General features: G+C 40.1%; 1 protein-coding gene across 8 annotated transcripts in view; it reads right to left on the bottom strand.

Moving 5' to 3' along the window:
* Nucleotides 1-14,491, bottom strand: part of LOC6573893 (polypyrimidine tract-binding protein 1) — a 94,943-nt gene that overhangs the window by 65,892 nt on the left and 14,560 nt on the right. For 4 of the 8 annotated variants that reach the window (XM_044007496.1, XM_032727980.2, XM_044007494.1 and 1 more), the window contains exon 3: nucleotides 12,195-12,236. The exons of the other annotated variants lie outside the window; for them this stretch is intronic. In XM_044007496.1, the coding sequence (XP_043863431.1) occupies nucleotides 12,195-12,236 (42 nt within the window). The remainder of the gene's footprint in view (nucleotides 1-12,194; nucleotides 12,237-14,491) is intronic. 8 annotated transcript variants of the gene reach the window in all.

Below are 14,491 nucleotides of genomic sequence, written 5' to 3'. Positions count from 1 at the left end.
AATGCCACATGGCTTACTACACCACACACACACCACGACAGTATAAGAGAGAGACAGAGGTACATGCTCCTAGTTCTGGCCGAGAACGACATGGCAAAAGTTTAATTGTTTCTACTGCTGACTCGACAAATGTTATTTGAATTTCTGTATTTTATTTCGCTTTTGCATTTTACATGCGCAATTATTCGGTAAAACTCTTGCGGCGCAGCAAACATGTCAAATTAGAAACAGTTCTGTCAGTTACTTCATTTGAATGACATCATCAGCAATCAGAAATGATGTTGATGTTGATGTTGTTAGAGCAGCGACGAGTATGCGCGGAATTTGCATAATTAACAAAGTACATAAGCTCTGAAGTGTCGCCAGACAGGCATTGCCTCTATAAGCATATACCACAGAGACCTAATGAAATTAGAAATGAAATATAAGAGTAGCTTGAATACTCTCAGCCGATAATTTGTACCACATTAAATCGAATATCGTGATGAATCGAAAAAATTCTATCACCTTGTGCAAAATGTGCTCTCGATAATTATCGATCAATTGAATTTCTGTGTAAATTATTATTTGAAATCATCGGGATTCGATGCCTTATAAAAGTTCTGTAATTTATTCACACAGATTTTCGATGCAAATTAATTAAAATTTAAGGCAATTCAAGGGGATTACATTTTCATTTTTGCCCACAATAATAAACGAAAATAATTAAACAAAAAAACCATTGATAGATGTTAAAATAAATGTAAAAAAAAAAAAATAAGAAAAGTGTATTTCATGTAGGCCAGTATTTCATTATTATTTTTTCCATTTACATCCTCTTTTTTTATTTTCCGCAAAGGCATTGTAAAATGATTTCAACCTAAGAACTTAAGTGCATTTCAATTACAAAAATATACGCTGCACTTCACGTTGCATCTGCCGTTGCATAAATCATGAATATAACACACACACACACACACCCTCACACACACAGAGACACGCATTCACATATATCAAAGCCGTTCAATATAAAACGTGTTGTGTGAAACAAACTAAGCGAAAAGCTCTCTCACACACAGACACACACACACACACACATGGAGAGACGCCCACACAGCTACACTCTCATCATTGCAAACTGAAACTCTGTGGATTTGGGCACCGTTTTCAATTTAGCTACGCCTAGCTGCAAATTCAGTTTTCGTTTGCCCAAAAAAACAACAACAATAGCAGCAACAACAACAACAACATAGTTTGGTCATTGCCTAGGAAATTTAAAACTTATAAGCACGCCACACTGCCACGCTGCCACGCTGCCACGCTGTATGCAATGGCCGCTAACTGTTGACGGCCGAGACGCACGCACGGCTAGGCCGGGCGGGCGAACAGCACTAGAGGTAAGCCACCCAAACAGCTCTAGCGCGGCAGAGCTAACGCTTCAGCTCCCGGTTTTAGCCCCAGACCGTTCCCAATTCCGGCGCAAAAGCCATAAAGTTTTTATTTATTTGCATTTGCTCACGTGTGCATGTTTAATTAAATTTGAAGCGCCAGAGCGGTCGCTCGGCCGCCCCATCGAGTCACGGCTTGAGAGAAAAGTTTTATATATATTCTTTTTCCTTTTTTTTTTTTTTTTTTTTTTTTTTTTTTTTTGGCCGTCAAACACGAAAAAATACATGCAAGCTTCTGTGGCGCCACCTGGCGGCCGTCAATGCGCTGGCACGAAAAGTTATGTCTAACGGCTGTGTGTGTATTTGCGGCTAGGCGGACGGCCGGACAGAGGTGCTCGGGTGCACCTGCACCGGCACGGGCATATGATGCAGTTTACGTAACGAAAATTGAGTTGGACATGAACAAATTGCGGTTAGGTTGGTGGATGGATTTGTCGGCTTCTATTTTTGTTTCGGTTTCGGGATTTGTTTTTATTTCTTGCTGATTTTCATTTACTTTTTTCAGTTTTTTTTTTTTTTTTCCGGCATGTTCATGCACGGGGGGCAGCGTGTGGGCATAGTTGTAATATGCAAATTGGAGCGTGACATGCATTTCGACAGCTTTGAAATGCAAAAGCTGTGTGGATGCAATTCTATCTTAAAGTTGGCCCTTTAAGCCTTTCATAGAGCCTACTTAACTAACCCAATCTGTGCATGCGTTCGTTCAGTCGAAACGAAAAGCTATTTATATTGTGAATTTCCATCAGTTGGCAACGCGTGTATTGTATTGTATTTTTTCCGGCGTTTCTGACTCGCATGACAAATGACAAAGAGACGATGTTAGCTAAAATGCGTTAATTAAATTTTGTCTCTCAACTGCTTGAATGCGTAGACGAGCCCAAGGGGATATTGCCCAAAAAACAGCCCCAAACACACACACACACACACACTCACACACACACACACATTTACGCATACGACTACGCCCACGTGTCGCATTACGTTGCCTACTTCTAAGCGCTGACATCTTGTTTTGCCAGCAGCTCATAAAATTTGCAGCTTGTTTCAAGCATTTTGCCAGCTGCTTTAATATGCATATGTGTGCCGTGCGTGTGCCTGTGTGTGTGTGTGTGTGCGTGTTAGTGTAGAATTTATGCGCCTCATTAGTTGGTCCAGCCCCAGGAGCTGCGCTCATCACCTTGGATGTGGCTCAGTCACAGCATCATCATTAGTCACAAGTAGCGGGTCACAGGCCGCTGGCTGTGCGGCGCCTAAAAATATGCTAAGCATTTGGCACAGCGTCAAATTAAATGGTTTCGACGATGTTTGACATATTTGCACAGTTTAACTATAGCGCCGCCTCACGCCTCACGTGGCCTCAAAATACAAAAGCCCCAACCAAATATACATATATACATATACATACATACATAAGCGAACGCATGCAAAGATTTTTCATATTTCCAGCAACATTTTTCACGTCGCGTCCTAAAGGGTTGAAGTATCTTATCAGCTTGGGGAGAGGAGCGGCGAGCGAAAAATCAAAAGACAACAAGAAATGTGAAAGTGCGCCAAGATACATGTGGAATCGGTACAGAAGGGCGCACGAAAGTAGGCGTATTTTGCATTGATTTTTTACTTTACTTTACTTTTTGTATTTTTGTTTTTTTCTCTGGCTCTTGCTCGCCGACTATTTGCCGACATCGTGGTCGTTGTCGCGGCTGCTGCGCTCATTCATTTCATTTCTCGTCTTGCGTTTTATTTTATGCTCTGCTTTTCATTTTTATGAGCGTGTACAAGTGTGTGTGTGTGTGTGTGAGTCCTGGCTGGCTGGCTGGCTGGCTGCAACTTGGTCTGCCCGACTCAACTCTGCCTACTTTTTATGGCTTTTTATTTATTTGCGCCGCTTTGCAATTTCAAAAAGTGTTCGCGTGTAGCCCCAGACTAAAGCAAAAGGATTTGGCTTAGCCAACTTGTCTGGGCTGGGCCGTGCCGGGCTGCGCCTGGGCCTGGGCCTGGGTATGGTCTGGTCGGGGCCATCGTCCTATTTCGTGCTGTGCCGGATCTTGCGTGTTTCACTGCCTTATATTGCAAAGCGAGCATAATAAATATTTGACGCTTCATAAATCTTTAAAGAGTTGCCAAAAGTAGCAGCAAGAGCAGGAGCAACGACTACAGCCTCCAACTGACTCGTCGTCTCCTGTTTCCAGAGGCATGGCCAGAGCACCCAGGCTGCGTCAGTCGAGCCTTCTCTTAATGGATTTGCTATTTTTCGGCGCTCCACGCTTATGCTAATGACTTGGCCTGACCCAAGTGCCCGAGCCGAGCCGAGAGCGAGGCGCAGCTAGGAGGAGGCTGCAATCGGAAGCCACTGTGCAAATTGGACAATGAACAGCCAACGCTGATGGGCAAGTGTTGGCTTGGGGTGGCGGGGGTGGTGGCGTTTGCGCTGCCGGATAGACAGTGTTGGCCACTTGGGAAACCCTTGTAAATTGCATGGCCAAGAGCGGCTTGAAATCTTTGGCACAGTTTTCACTTGCACTTGCGCGGCGCCATTTTTGATTTCCCCAATGATTTGCATTAACATTTTTGGCTATGGGTGGGCGGCCTATTCTACATACTCTCGTAGTACGTTTCGCAAGCAATTTAAGAGCCACACACACGGCCGACACTCAACGTAACGCACAGACAGTGGGAGAGAGACGGGGAGTGGGAGGGAGAGAGAAGGAGAGTGCAGGGTGCCGAGTTGGCCAGCTGGTTTAAGCCACTGTAGACAATGAACCAGCGATCCGACCATAAGCGCATTATGCGGGCTAGTTCCTTCGGTCTGCTTGTGGCGCTAAAACCCCTCAATCTCCCTATCATTCTCTCTCTCTCTCTCTCCTAGTCGAACCCTCTTCGGCCTGCACACAAATGAACTATTGTTTATAGACCACATAAACAAACTCGAAACGTATTTATGTGGCTGGCTCTGTTGAATGATGACTGCTTCAAGTTTTTGGCCTCTTTGCTGCATACGAAATTGTATTACATAATTAAAGATTTGCAATTGACAATTGATGAAAGCTGAGATAAATAAATAAGCATCGCATTAATATACACACATATACATATATCACTTATACACATTTGTATATTGTAATCAATAAAAAGCTTTTATTGCATATGTATATATGTATATCCATCATATCATTTGCTCAAGTAATGAATTATTTAATAGGCCAATATAATTCTCATTTAACTATAAATTGCTTCGCAAGCGAATAATATTTCATGTTAAGCAAATTGTGTAATGCCAAAACTTATATAATATTTAATATCAATATTATTCTTATATCAATTACAATGAATTGCATGCTCAATTCTATAATGGGAATAAGCGAATAAAATAAACAAAAGTATTTGAGTGGGGATGGAACGAATTCGAGATACCCTTACGGCTCTCCCAAGCTAATGCATAGGATAATAATATACATGTAATTCAATCAAGTATTGAAAAAATATTGGAATATTTAATAATGGAAATGAATTGAAGATAATATTAAATATATATTTAATAATCATTAATAATTGATTTGAATTCAAGATAATAATAAGCTTACATTCAATTCAATTTTAAATTAAAAATTCTTATTAATTATAAAAAATTTAAAAATTAAATGCTTATCAACTCAACTCGTTCATTAGCAGAGTAAAAACAATGCCTTTATTAAATAACTCCAGCCCTAATAATATTATAAATAATAGCAAAATCAACTAATCGATCAACTATTAAAACTATTTTAGCAAAACAGAAAGCCATTAAATTTGCATTATATTTTTTTTCAACTGAATTTTTCAATTCACTTTTCATTCAATCAAAAACATTATAAAGTTGATAGTTTTATTGAAAAAAATGTAATTACAAAAATAAAATAAACAAACAAATTAAAAAAGTTGGAGAGAGGGAGAGAGATACACTTTAATTAGCTAATAACCCAACTTTAACTTTTTATGTGCCAGAAACATTCTCGGCGCAGTTGTTTTTATTTTGGGTAACGTGTTTTACAGTTCATTAAAATTTGGCTCACTGCCAGCCAGCGTCAATGAGCATTAAAGCCATGCCCAATACACATAGTGCGCATAGTGTCTGGGTCTGGCACGTTGCGTGTCGCTTGTTGTTGTTGTTGTTTGTTGGGCGTTTGCTATGTTTGTTGTTAAGCGTGTTAACAGGCATTATATTGCACACTAACAGAAACACACACACACATGCGCAAACATACAGAAACTTATGGTGGTGAGGCTGCAGCTCACGCTGTCTGTCTTATTAGCGTTCAACAACGGCGCCACATGCTGCTCATTGAGCACACGCCTGACATGCTGGGAGAGTGGCTCGGGCAGAGAGTGTGAGAGAGAGAGTGAGAGAGAGAGAGAGAGAGAGAGAGAGAGAGAGAGTGGGAGCTTGTTGAGTTGCGGCATATCGCCTGAGCTGCTTTAAAATGGCATCGTCTTAAACTCGGCCCGACCACACACACACTCGCACACACACTCACATACAATTGCTGAGCAACATACTTTTGTGCGCGACCGGGCTGACAACTTCCGACAGTTGCCGTCCCGCCGCAGCTGTACGTAGCTATTATTATGAGCATTTCATTTTTTGTTCTGCTTCCTCTTCTTCTGCTGGTTTTTCACTTTTTGTAGCCTGGCTGTGAAATAAAAACCGCAATTACCAGCGAGTAAAACATACGTATATACAAATGTATGGCAATGAGAGGGCAAATAAACCTGTGAGCCTGTTTATATACAAAAATGGAATTGCATATATGCGTGTGTGTGTGTGCGTGTGCGTGTGTGACATAAAGCAAACAATATGGCGACACGCAGCACTAAGCAGATGAGGCAAGCGTCACAGAGCACAAACTTCAGCAGCGACGACTTTTGTTGTCCTGCCGGTGCAACTATATCACGCATACGTCGTGTTGTCAACGGCGCCAGCAGCAATGCCAGCGACGCCAGCAATGCCAGCAATACCAGCAATACCAGCAATGGCAACAATGTTGCAGCCACAAAATTGTCAAGCCAACCAGCCAGTCGACTGTGTGAGCGACTGCCCGAGCGCGTCAACATTAGTTTAAGTTGCATACAAAAGCTAGTTTCGAGCAAAGCGGGCGCAAAATGGAATTATACGAAGGCGTCAATCTGTGTGCGTTGCTTTGTTGTGTGCGTGTGTGTGTGTGTTTGTTTGATTGTGTGAGGTCGTGAGGCAGCCCCAATGCCTTTTGGCTGCACTCATTGTGCGCTGAAGTGCGCTGCCATTAAGTCGCATTGTTTCTGTTCTGCTACTTTTCCTCGTTGAGCACAAAAATTGAGTAACTGCACGTGAATGAAAATGAAAACAAAACCGGGCTAAAGGACGCAGCACGCCGGCCAGGCCAAAACCAGACCAACTTTCACGCTAAAAACTTTCGCATTTCTTAACTAGTTTTTGTTATTGTTAGAGTTGGTTTTATTTTCTTGTTGTTGCTGTTGTTGTTGGTTGTTGTTGTTGTTCGCCTTCGCCTTCGCCTTCGTGCCCTGCACAAAATGCGGAAAATTAAATTGCCCTCGTTCTGACTCGTTCCTTTGCTTGGCACGACAGCCAAAAATCCAACAAACACACACACAGACACATACGAGACCTGGCACACACACACACTCGTACACACATACAAACAATAATTGAAATAAACACTTAAAAAGTTTGACTATACACTGCTGGCTTTGTTTTTGCCTTTGCCTTTGCTTTTATTGTCTTTGCTTTTACTTTTTGCATTTCTTTTTCACAATTTTTTTTGAGTTGTTTTTTTTTCTTTGTTTTTTTTTTCTGTGTGCTTTGAAATAGTTTGCTTGGTTTTAATGCAGCGCGTCGTTGCAGCTGTTAAATTTTATTAAGCAGCCAACAAAACTTGAAACAATGAACAGATTTTCATTCGCTCTTTGTGCTGTTTTGTTGCAAGCCAGCCATACGCAAAACAAATGGGAGACAACAATACTTGCTGCGTACTTTTGTGCGCCGTGGAAATCTAATTATGCCCGGGCAACTTGTGATTTACGGTTAATTACAAAAACTAAATATAATTAAGCCATTCAAGCGTTTAGCTAAAGCAAAAGGTAAAGGCGAAGCCAAAAGCCAAAAGACAAAGCCAAGACACATATCCTGCGGCCACTTATTCAGCTGTCCTTGGCCTGGCCAGGCCGAGCAGACGAGACGACAAAATGATGCCTGGCTCTATATTTTCTATTTACATTTGTTGGCTCTATCTGGCTTTACATGACAATTGGCCCAAGCTGTTGTTGCCAACTTCAGCTTGATAAACAGCTTGCGCCGCAGAGCTTGATAAACTGTCGACTGAAGTCTGAAGTGGGCGCTGGCCGACATAAATCAAGGAGCCTATAAAGAACGCTTCTAAGCAAATACAGTTATAATTAAGTGGCCCTTGGCACAGGGGCGCAGCAGAGCAGAGACAGTATGCAGAGTGGAGAGTAATATATTTATAATTACTTGGCCAACAATATAAATTACAAGTGCCACACACTAGATGCACCAAAAACAAACAACTAATTAGTCTAGCATAGCTTGAGCAAACATTGCATCCACTCGGAAATGCGGAGAATGAGATGAATCAAATGAGGGTTTAAAAAAAGCAGGCAAATGATAATGTTTAAGAGTTGAGTGAATATTCAAGACGATAAATTGACTAATTGGTTAATAGTTAAAGTTTTTTATTTCACTTGTATTGTACTAAATATATAAATATATTGTTGCAATATTATAATATTTATTATTGTAATATTACAAACGGAATAGTTAAACTATTTTTTAAAATTATATTCACTTTTTATATTATTACAATAAAATGAATAAACTAATTATTAATTAATGAAGATATTTGATTTATTAATAAGTTACAATATATAAATATAAAATTAACTCTTACTAACACCATGGGCCTTTGTCTGGTAATGAAGATATATAGCAAAATAGATCTATTTAAAGACTAATCCCCCCTCCCTTTCAGAAATGAGAAAGATAGTGAAAAATAAAAAATCTAATTTTTGCAGTTCATAAAAATAACAGTAAATATTTTTTTTTAAATGTAAAACACAATGTTAATATAAAATAATTTATCACATATCAGACATCAAATATTTATTACAAATATCTAATACCTCAAATACATAATAATAATTTAAAAATAATCAATTCAAATAAATAAATTCAGCCACAAATCAAGTTTCAATTGATGACTCTCAACATATTTTTCCCGCCTGTGCTAAGCTCATTTTCCTACATAAATTTTAATTGCTGACAATACTTAGCATTATTAATTTTGCTGCCATTTTATTTATTCAAAGTTCGTCATGCTGCAGAAGCGTGACGACAAAGAGCAACTAATTAATTTGATATTTTCTGGCTGGCATAGCCCCCTAATGACAAGAGCCAACTTTGACGCTGCGGTGCAAAGACACAAAATAGGAAGAACAAATTTGTTGTTGGTTTTTTTTAAGTCTGTGCCCCACACTAACACACACACACACTCACACAGAGACAGCTAACTGCCTTTTTCTTGGTTTATGGGCATTCCACGCGTAGCGCAGCAAAAAGAAAAATTAATATCAATTTTCAGCTTTGCCTATGACAGAGCGAAAGCCTAATGTTGTTGTGCTTTTAGTATTTTATTTCATTTTGCCTTCTTCTATTTTGTTTTATTTTATTTTTTTTTTGTCTTGTAATATTTTTCAGTGTTTGCGCTTTTATAATATCGTTGCGTGCTTTTGGCCGTTATGCATGTGTCCTTTTTGTCCTACCTTATTATATTAACAACAATTACTCACAATTATGCGAGCTCTATCGCACACACTTCTTCCTACTCTCCGCTCTCGCTCGCTCCACTTGGCTGCAATTAACTTGATTACAATTGGAGTGAAGGGTATATTTCTCTTTTTTTTTTTTTTTTTGTTTTTCTTTTGCTTTTCACTAAGCTGCACTGACCAAAGCCCGTGGCAAGCAGGCAGCAACAAAACAAGCTGATGTGAAAAGTGGAGTGCCCCGAAGGGTCGCACCAACTGATGTACATGCTGATTAGGGCCTGTCTACAGGCAGCAGGAGCAGCAGCAGAAGCAGCAGCAGGAGCAGCAGCTCCTTTATAGCGGCGTTTGGTTTCGATTTACTTTGCTTTTATTTCCCTCTCAAATTCAGTTAAATGCCTGCGGCTCGTATCTGAGGCATCTTTTGAGTGCGCTTCCCTGATGGATATTATTTCTACGCACAAGTGAAACACACACACATACACACGCACAGCACAGATAATAGAACATTTGGCCGCAGGACAAATTATGCGCCCGTTACGCGAACTGAGCACCGCCAGCATCGACAATCAGTGTCAGCAACAGGATGCTATGTCGGTGCGGTGTTTGGCTTTTTCATTCTTTTTCGCTAGCTTCCATCTGACTTTTTTCCATCTGCTGCTCCTTCTTCTTCTTCTTCTACTTTTTGTGCGGTGTAATTGAAAAGCGCCAAAAGTCAAAGTGACAAACACAGCAGCATCAATGGCTGCAAGGATGCGTCGAAGAACTCGCATTTGCTGATTGACAACAACAAGCTCAGCTCCTGCCCACATTGACGAATGTTAGTGCTAACGAGATTTCTCAGCTGTTGCTGCTGTTGTTGTTGTTGTAGCTACATGCGAAAATTAATTAACAGAATCTAATTCTTTCAAAAGCCGGCGCACCACTGCAATTATCGTTAATGAGTTTAATGCCAAACGGCGCCGCGAAACGCGCTTCTAGCGCCCCTTTGTGTTTTAGTAACTTGGCTACCTTTTCACCTATTTTACTTTGTTGTTGTTGTTGTTGTTGTTTTTGACAGGCCTTTGCTACGTTCTTAATGAATGGCACCAGTTCCTAAGCGAAATAAAAATATAAGCTAAATTAAAGCAAAGGTAGGCAGATATTTTTCCCTGTCTATTTTCGCCTTTGTGCTCAACTCACTCCATTTCGAAGACGCAACAAGTTTACTTTTTTTTAGATATTCTGCAAAGTTTTTTTAAAGGGTTGCCTATGTGTTAATGTAGCTGTTTGGATAAAATAAAGAAAAATGAAAAAAGTTTCCAGGGTATATGGCTTTTGGTCATTTACGTTGGCTCGTTTAACTTTGCGTCTATTTTCCTGGCTACAGAAATTACCCTTTTTACCAGCCACATTAATTTGCCCAGCTTCCGTGATTTAGCCACAGCCACAGCATACTCCACCTGTCCGACCTTTTGACCATTTGACCGGTTCATTGAAGCGTTTTGTGTTAAGGTCAGAAGCTCTGGCCTCGGACTGAACTAAACGGTGCCAAGTTCAACCCTAAATGTGCCGCAAATAGCATTAATGACTTGGCAGGAGTCGGGCACGAAGAGCCAACAGCTGATATCTCTCTGCACGTTTGCTTTCAGTTTTACTTTGACTTTCCACTTAAGTCTGTCCGCCGTCCGCCGTCTGTCGACTTCGTCTGCCTCTGAAGCATGTCTTTCCTTTCTTTTTATTTTTGCTCAATTTTTCTCTTTTTTTTTTTTTTTTTTTTTTTTTTTGCTGATTGAATTGGCAAATGAAAGCCAATTAGTTGTAAGAGACTGCAAGGGGGTTTGATAAGTGTTAAATTAATTATCTAATGGCTGCACATTACTTGCTTGACTTATTAAACTTTTAAATAAAATGTAAGTGAAGAGCGTACTCCACATAGTTGCCTGCCTGCCTGCCTGTCTGTCTGTCTGTCTGGCTGTCAGTTAATTATATTTGCGGATAAAAATGAAATTGCAGTTTATCATAGACGCAGGTTCAAGTGCTGCACAAATAGCCAGTGTGCAGGCCAGTTGGGGTCAGAGACGACAATGGCAAAACAAATATTAAAGCTGAACAAACACATGTGCGTATGTGTATGTGTATGTGAATGTGTGTGCGAATATGTGGTTGACTCCTGACAGTAGGGCCACTGCCAAGTGGCAAGCCGTTGAGCTGACTGGCTGCCCGGCTAAGATGCTGCTAGGAAATCCTGTTATAAAAATGGTCAGCCAGCAACTCATGCAATGCAACGAGACCAAAACAACAACATACACAGCCACAAGCACACACACACACACACACTTAAATAAATATATATATATATATATAGTTACAGCATGGCAAATCTTTTGCCGGCGCCATAAACAGGAGGCAGGATCAAGTTGCGAAGCGTGTGTGTAAGAAATGTAAACTTAAATATTTTATAACATTAAAGCAACAAATAAAGGAGCAGAGAGAAGGCGCAACGGGCAGGAGCAGGGGTAGGAGGAGCAGGAGGCCACCGAGTCGGGCAGGTAAGTGCCGGCCGGGTGCACTAAAATAAAATTGCATACTTTATGGCGCCGGATGCGGCTGAACACACAGGGCGCAGCAGCGTTGCCTCGCAACGATATCAACGTCTTCAAAGGCGAAAGGAGCACAAGAAAATTCGATGAAATTTATTTACAGTTAAAAAGCAGACACTTTTGGCCAAAGGGTCTTACTACGTGAGTGTGCGTGTGTGTGTGTGTGTGTGCTCATATGTGTGCGCGTGTGTCTGTGTGTGTGCATTATTTGAGGTAGTTTATTTAAAATTCAATTATGCAGCACACGATCTGCCCCACAACAATTGCCTTACGCAATCCGGGGGCAGGATGGATGCTGGATGCTGTCAATTCAGTGTGGCTAGAAACAGTTTTTGCAGTCTATGTTTACACTTGATATGTTTGCATAGCGGCTTACCCAATGATTAAATTTATATAGTAATTGTTCATCGATCCTTACCTGAAATGGATGTAAGTAAGAGAAGTTTATTAATAATTATTGCAAATATTATGGAGCGCTTAAGTCTAGAAAAAACAAGTGTACAACTGGACATCAAATCCCTATATGTATACATATATTTATAATAATAAATATATATATATATATATATATATATATATATATATATATATATATATATATATATATATATATATATATATATGTAATTAAAGAGCACACAATATCAAATGCAAATATTTAAATTTAATCACTAATATGTAAATATTTTATTATATTTGTTTTGCTTACGAGCAAAAGCCAACAAATTAAATAAATAATATTTCTATAAACAGGTCATACAAATTAAAAATATCTTAATTTTAATGAGCATATTTATATGATGTGTTTCTGCCCTATTTTATTCATTTTTTCCTAGAACTTGTGTAATTACGTAAATTGTTTTCCTTTTTTTTTTTTTTTTTGTTTTCTTTCTTTTTGACAATATTAAATTTCCACAATTTTGACATTTTCTTAGCGCGTAATGAGCCTATTTCCCAAACCGTTAGCAGACATTGCTTGTCGCTAGTCTGCAGCCCCGAGGCGTATCATTTTCAAGGTCTCACTTGCAATCAAATTATGAGTAATTTATGCCGCTGCCTACTCTGTGCTGCCTACTTATAATTTTAATATCATGACACCCAAAATCTTGTTAAAGAAATCTCAATTATCTACTTTTATTGATTTGCTAAGCAAGCAAAGCACAGATGCTAAACAAGCGGAGCGAAACGGAGATCCTGATGCTATTTACGCACCATTTTGTCGCTCTTCACTTTCGCTTTTGCTTTCGTTTCGCTTTCCGCTTTTGACAAACGAAATTGGGAGCCAGGAGAAAAAAAAAAAAAAAAGAAAACACAAGATGCACGAAAACAATTACGATAAAAATATATATGTATATAGATATATGTACATATATATTTATATATATAGACTTGTTGTAAGTAGGTTAGGCCCAGGTTGCCGGGGTAGTCAGTGACAAGCCCTGAGCATGGATAAAAGCAAATTATGATAACAATAAAGATTTAACTAGAGGAGCTCGTGAAGTGGCAGCAGGCGGCATGCCGCTAGACACAAAGCCCTGCCATGAAACGGGGCACGAGGCAAGAGGCGAGAGGCGAGTGGCACGCCGTGTGGCACGATACGACCCCGAGCAGTCGGCCGAGGCACATAGCGAAACAGGGACAATTTAAATAGACATTTATCTTGCCAAACGACAGCCCAGGTTGTGCACCCACACACACACAACCCACACACACACAACCCACACTCACACACACATACACGTGGCATTGCCTATAACAAAATTACAGCATTGCGGCTGATCCATGACGATGACGATAATGTGCGGGTTCTCATAGCTCGACAATGCGAGCCACCCCAACACCAACCGTCATCTACATCTTTAGCATCCCCCCACACACCCCTCTCCGATACCTTTCTGACATTGATGATGTGAACGAGAGTTGGTTCGGTTTTTTGTTTGATTTTATTTATGCGCTTTCGTGTATTTTGTTTAACAAGAACAGCGACCGCAACAATTTTCATGCCATTCGCTGTTCGCTGTTCGGCTTTCAGCTTGTCTATGCGGGCTCAGCTTCTTCTACTTGTTGTTTTTGTTTCTTGTTTTTATTTTCTTTACAATTTTTGGCTTGCCAAATGTTTTTCAAAGCATCCAAATTTTTTTTACATTAACTTGTTCTAACAACGCTCACACACACACACACACACGCAAACAGCGGGCAAAAGTTGTAGAAAAATTTTACGTTTTTTTTTTCTTCTGTTACATTTTGCGTTGCTTTTAGCGCTCAACGACTTTGCAGCTCGCTAGCACTGTTGTTGTTGTTGTTGCTGTTGTTGTTGTTGCTGTTGTTGTTGCCTACTCTTAGGAAAAGCGAAAGTAGCGCAAGAACAACAACAATCTCGAGCCAGAGCACAAATGTGGAGCGTGCCACGTTATGGCAAGTGTGTGTTTATGCACAAAGTTTTGCCAAAAATAAGGAATAAGGTAAATAAAAAAAAAAAACACACAAAACAAAAACAAAAGCTGCCTAACAAAAAAGTTGCCCTTCGCTATATCAACATCATTTGCGTTAAGTGGTTTGAAAGCAATGCGTGAAAAGTCGAGCAGTTACAAATATGCCGCGCCTCCTCCAGCCCAATGCCGGCAGACGCGTCGCTGGCGTCGTCGTTGCCTATTAAACTACAATAAAGCTTTG

The sequence above is a fragment of the Drosophila mojavensis genome, unplaced genomic scaffold (assembly GCF_018153725.1).
Source record: "Drosophila mojavensis isolate 15081-1352.22 unplaced genomic scaffold, ASM1815372v1 contig_16, whole genome shotgun sequence".
In the NCBI taxonomy this organism is placed as follows: domain Eukaryota; kingdom Metazoa; phylum Arthropoda; class Insecta; order Diptera; family Drosophilidae; genus Drosophila; species Drosophila mojavensis.
This window is presented reverse-complemented; position numbering and strand designations above follow the sequence as displayed.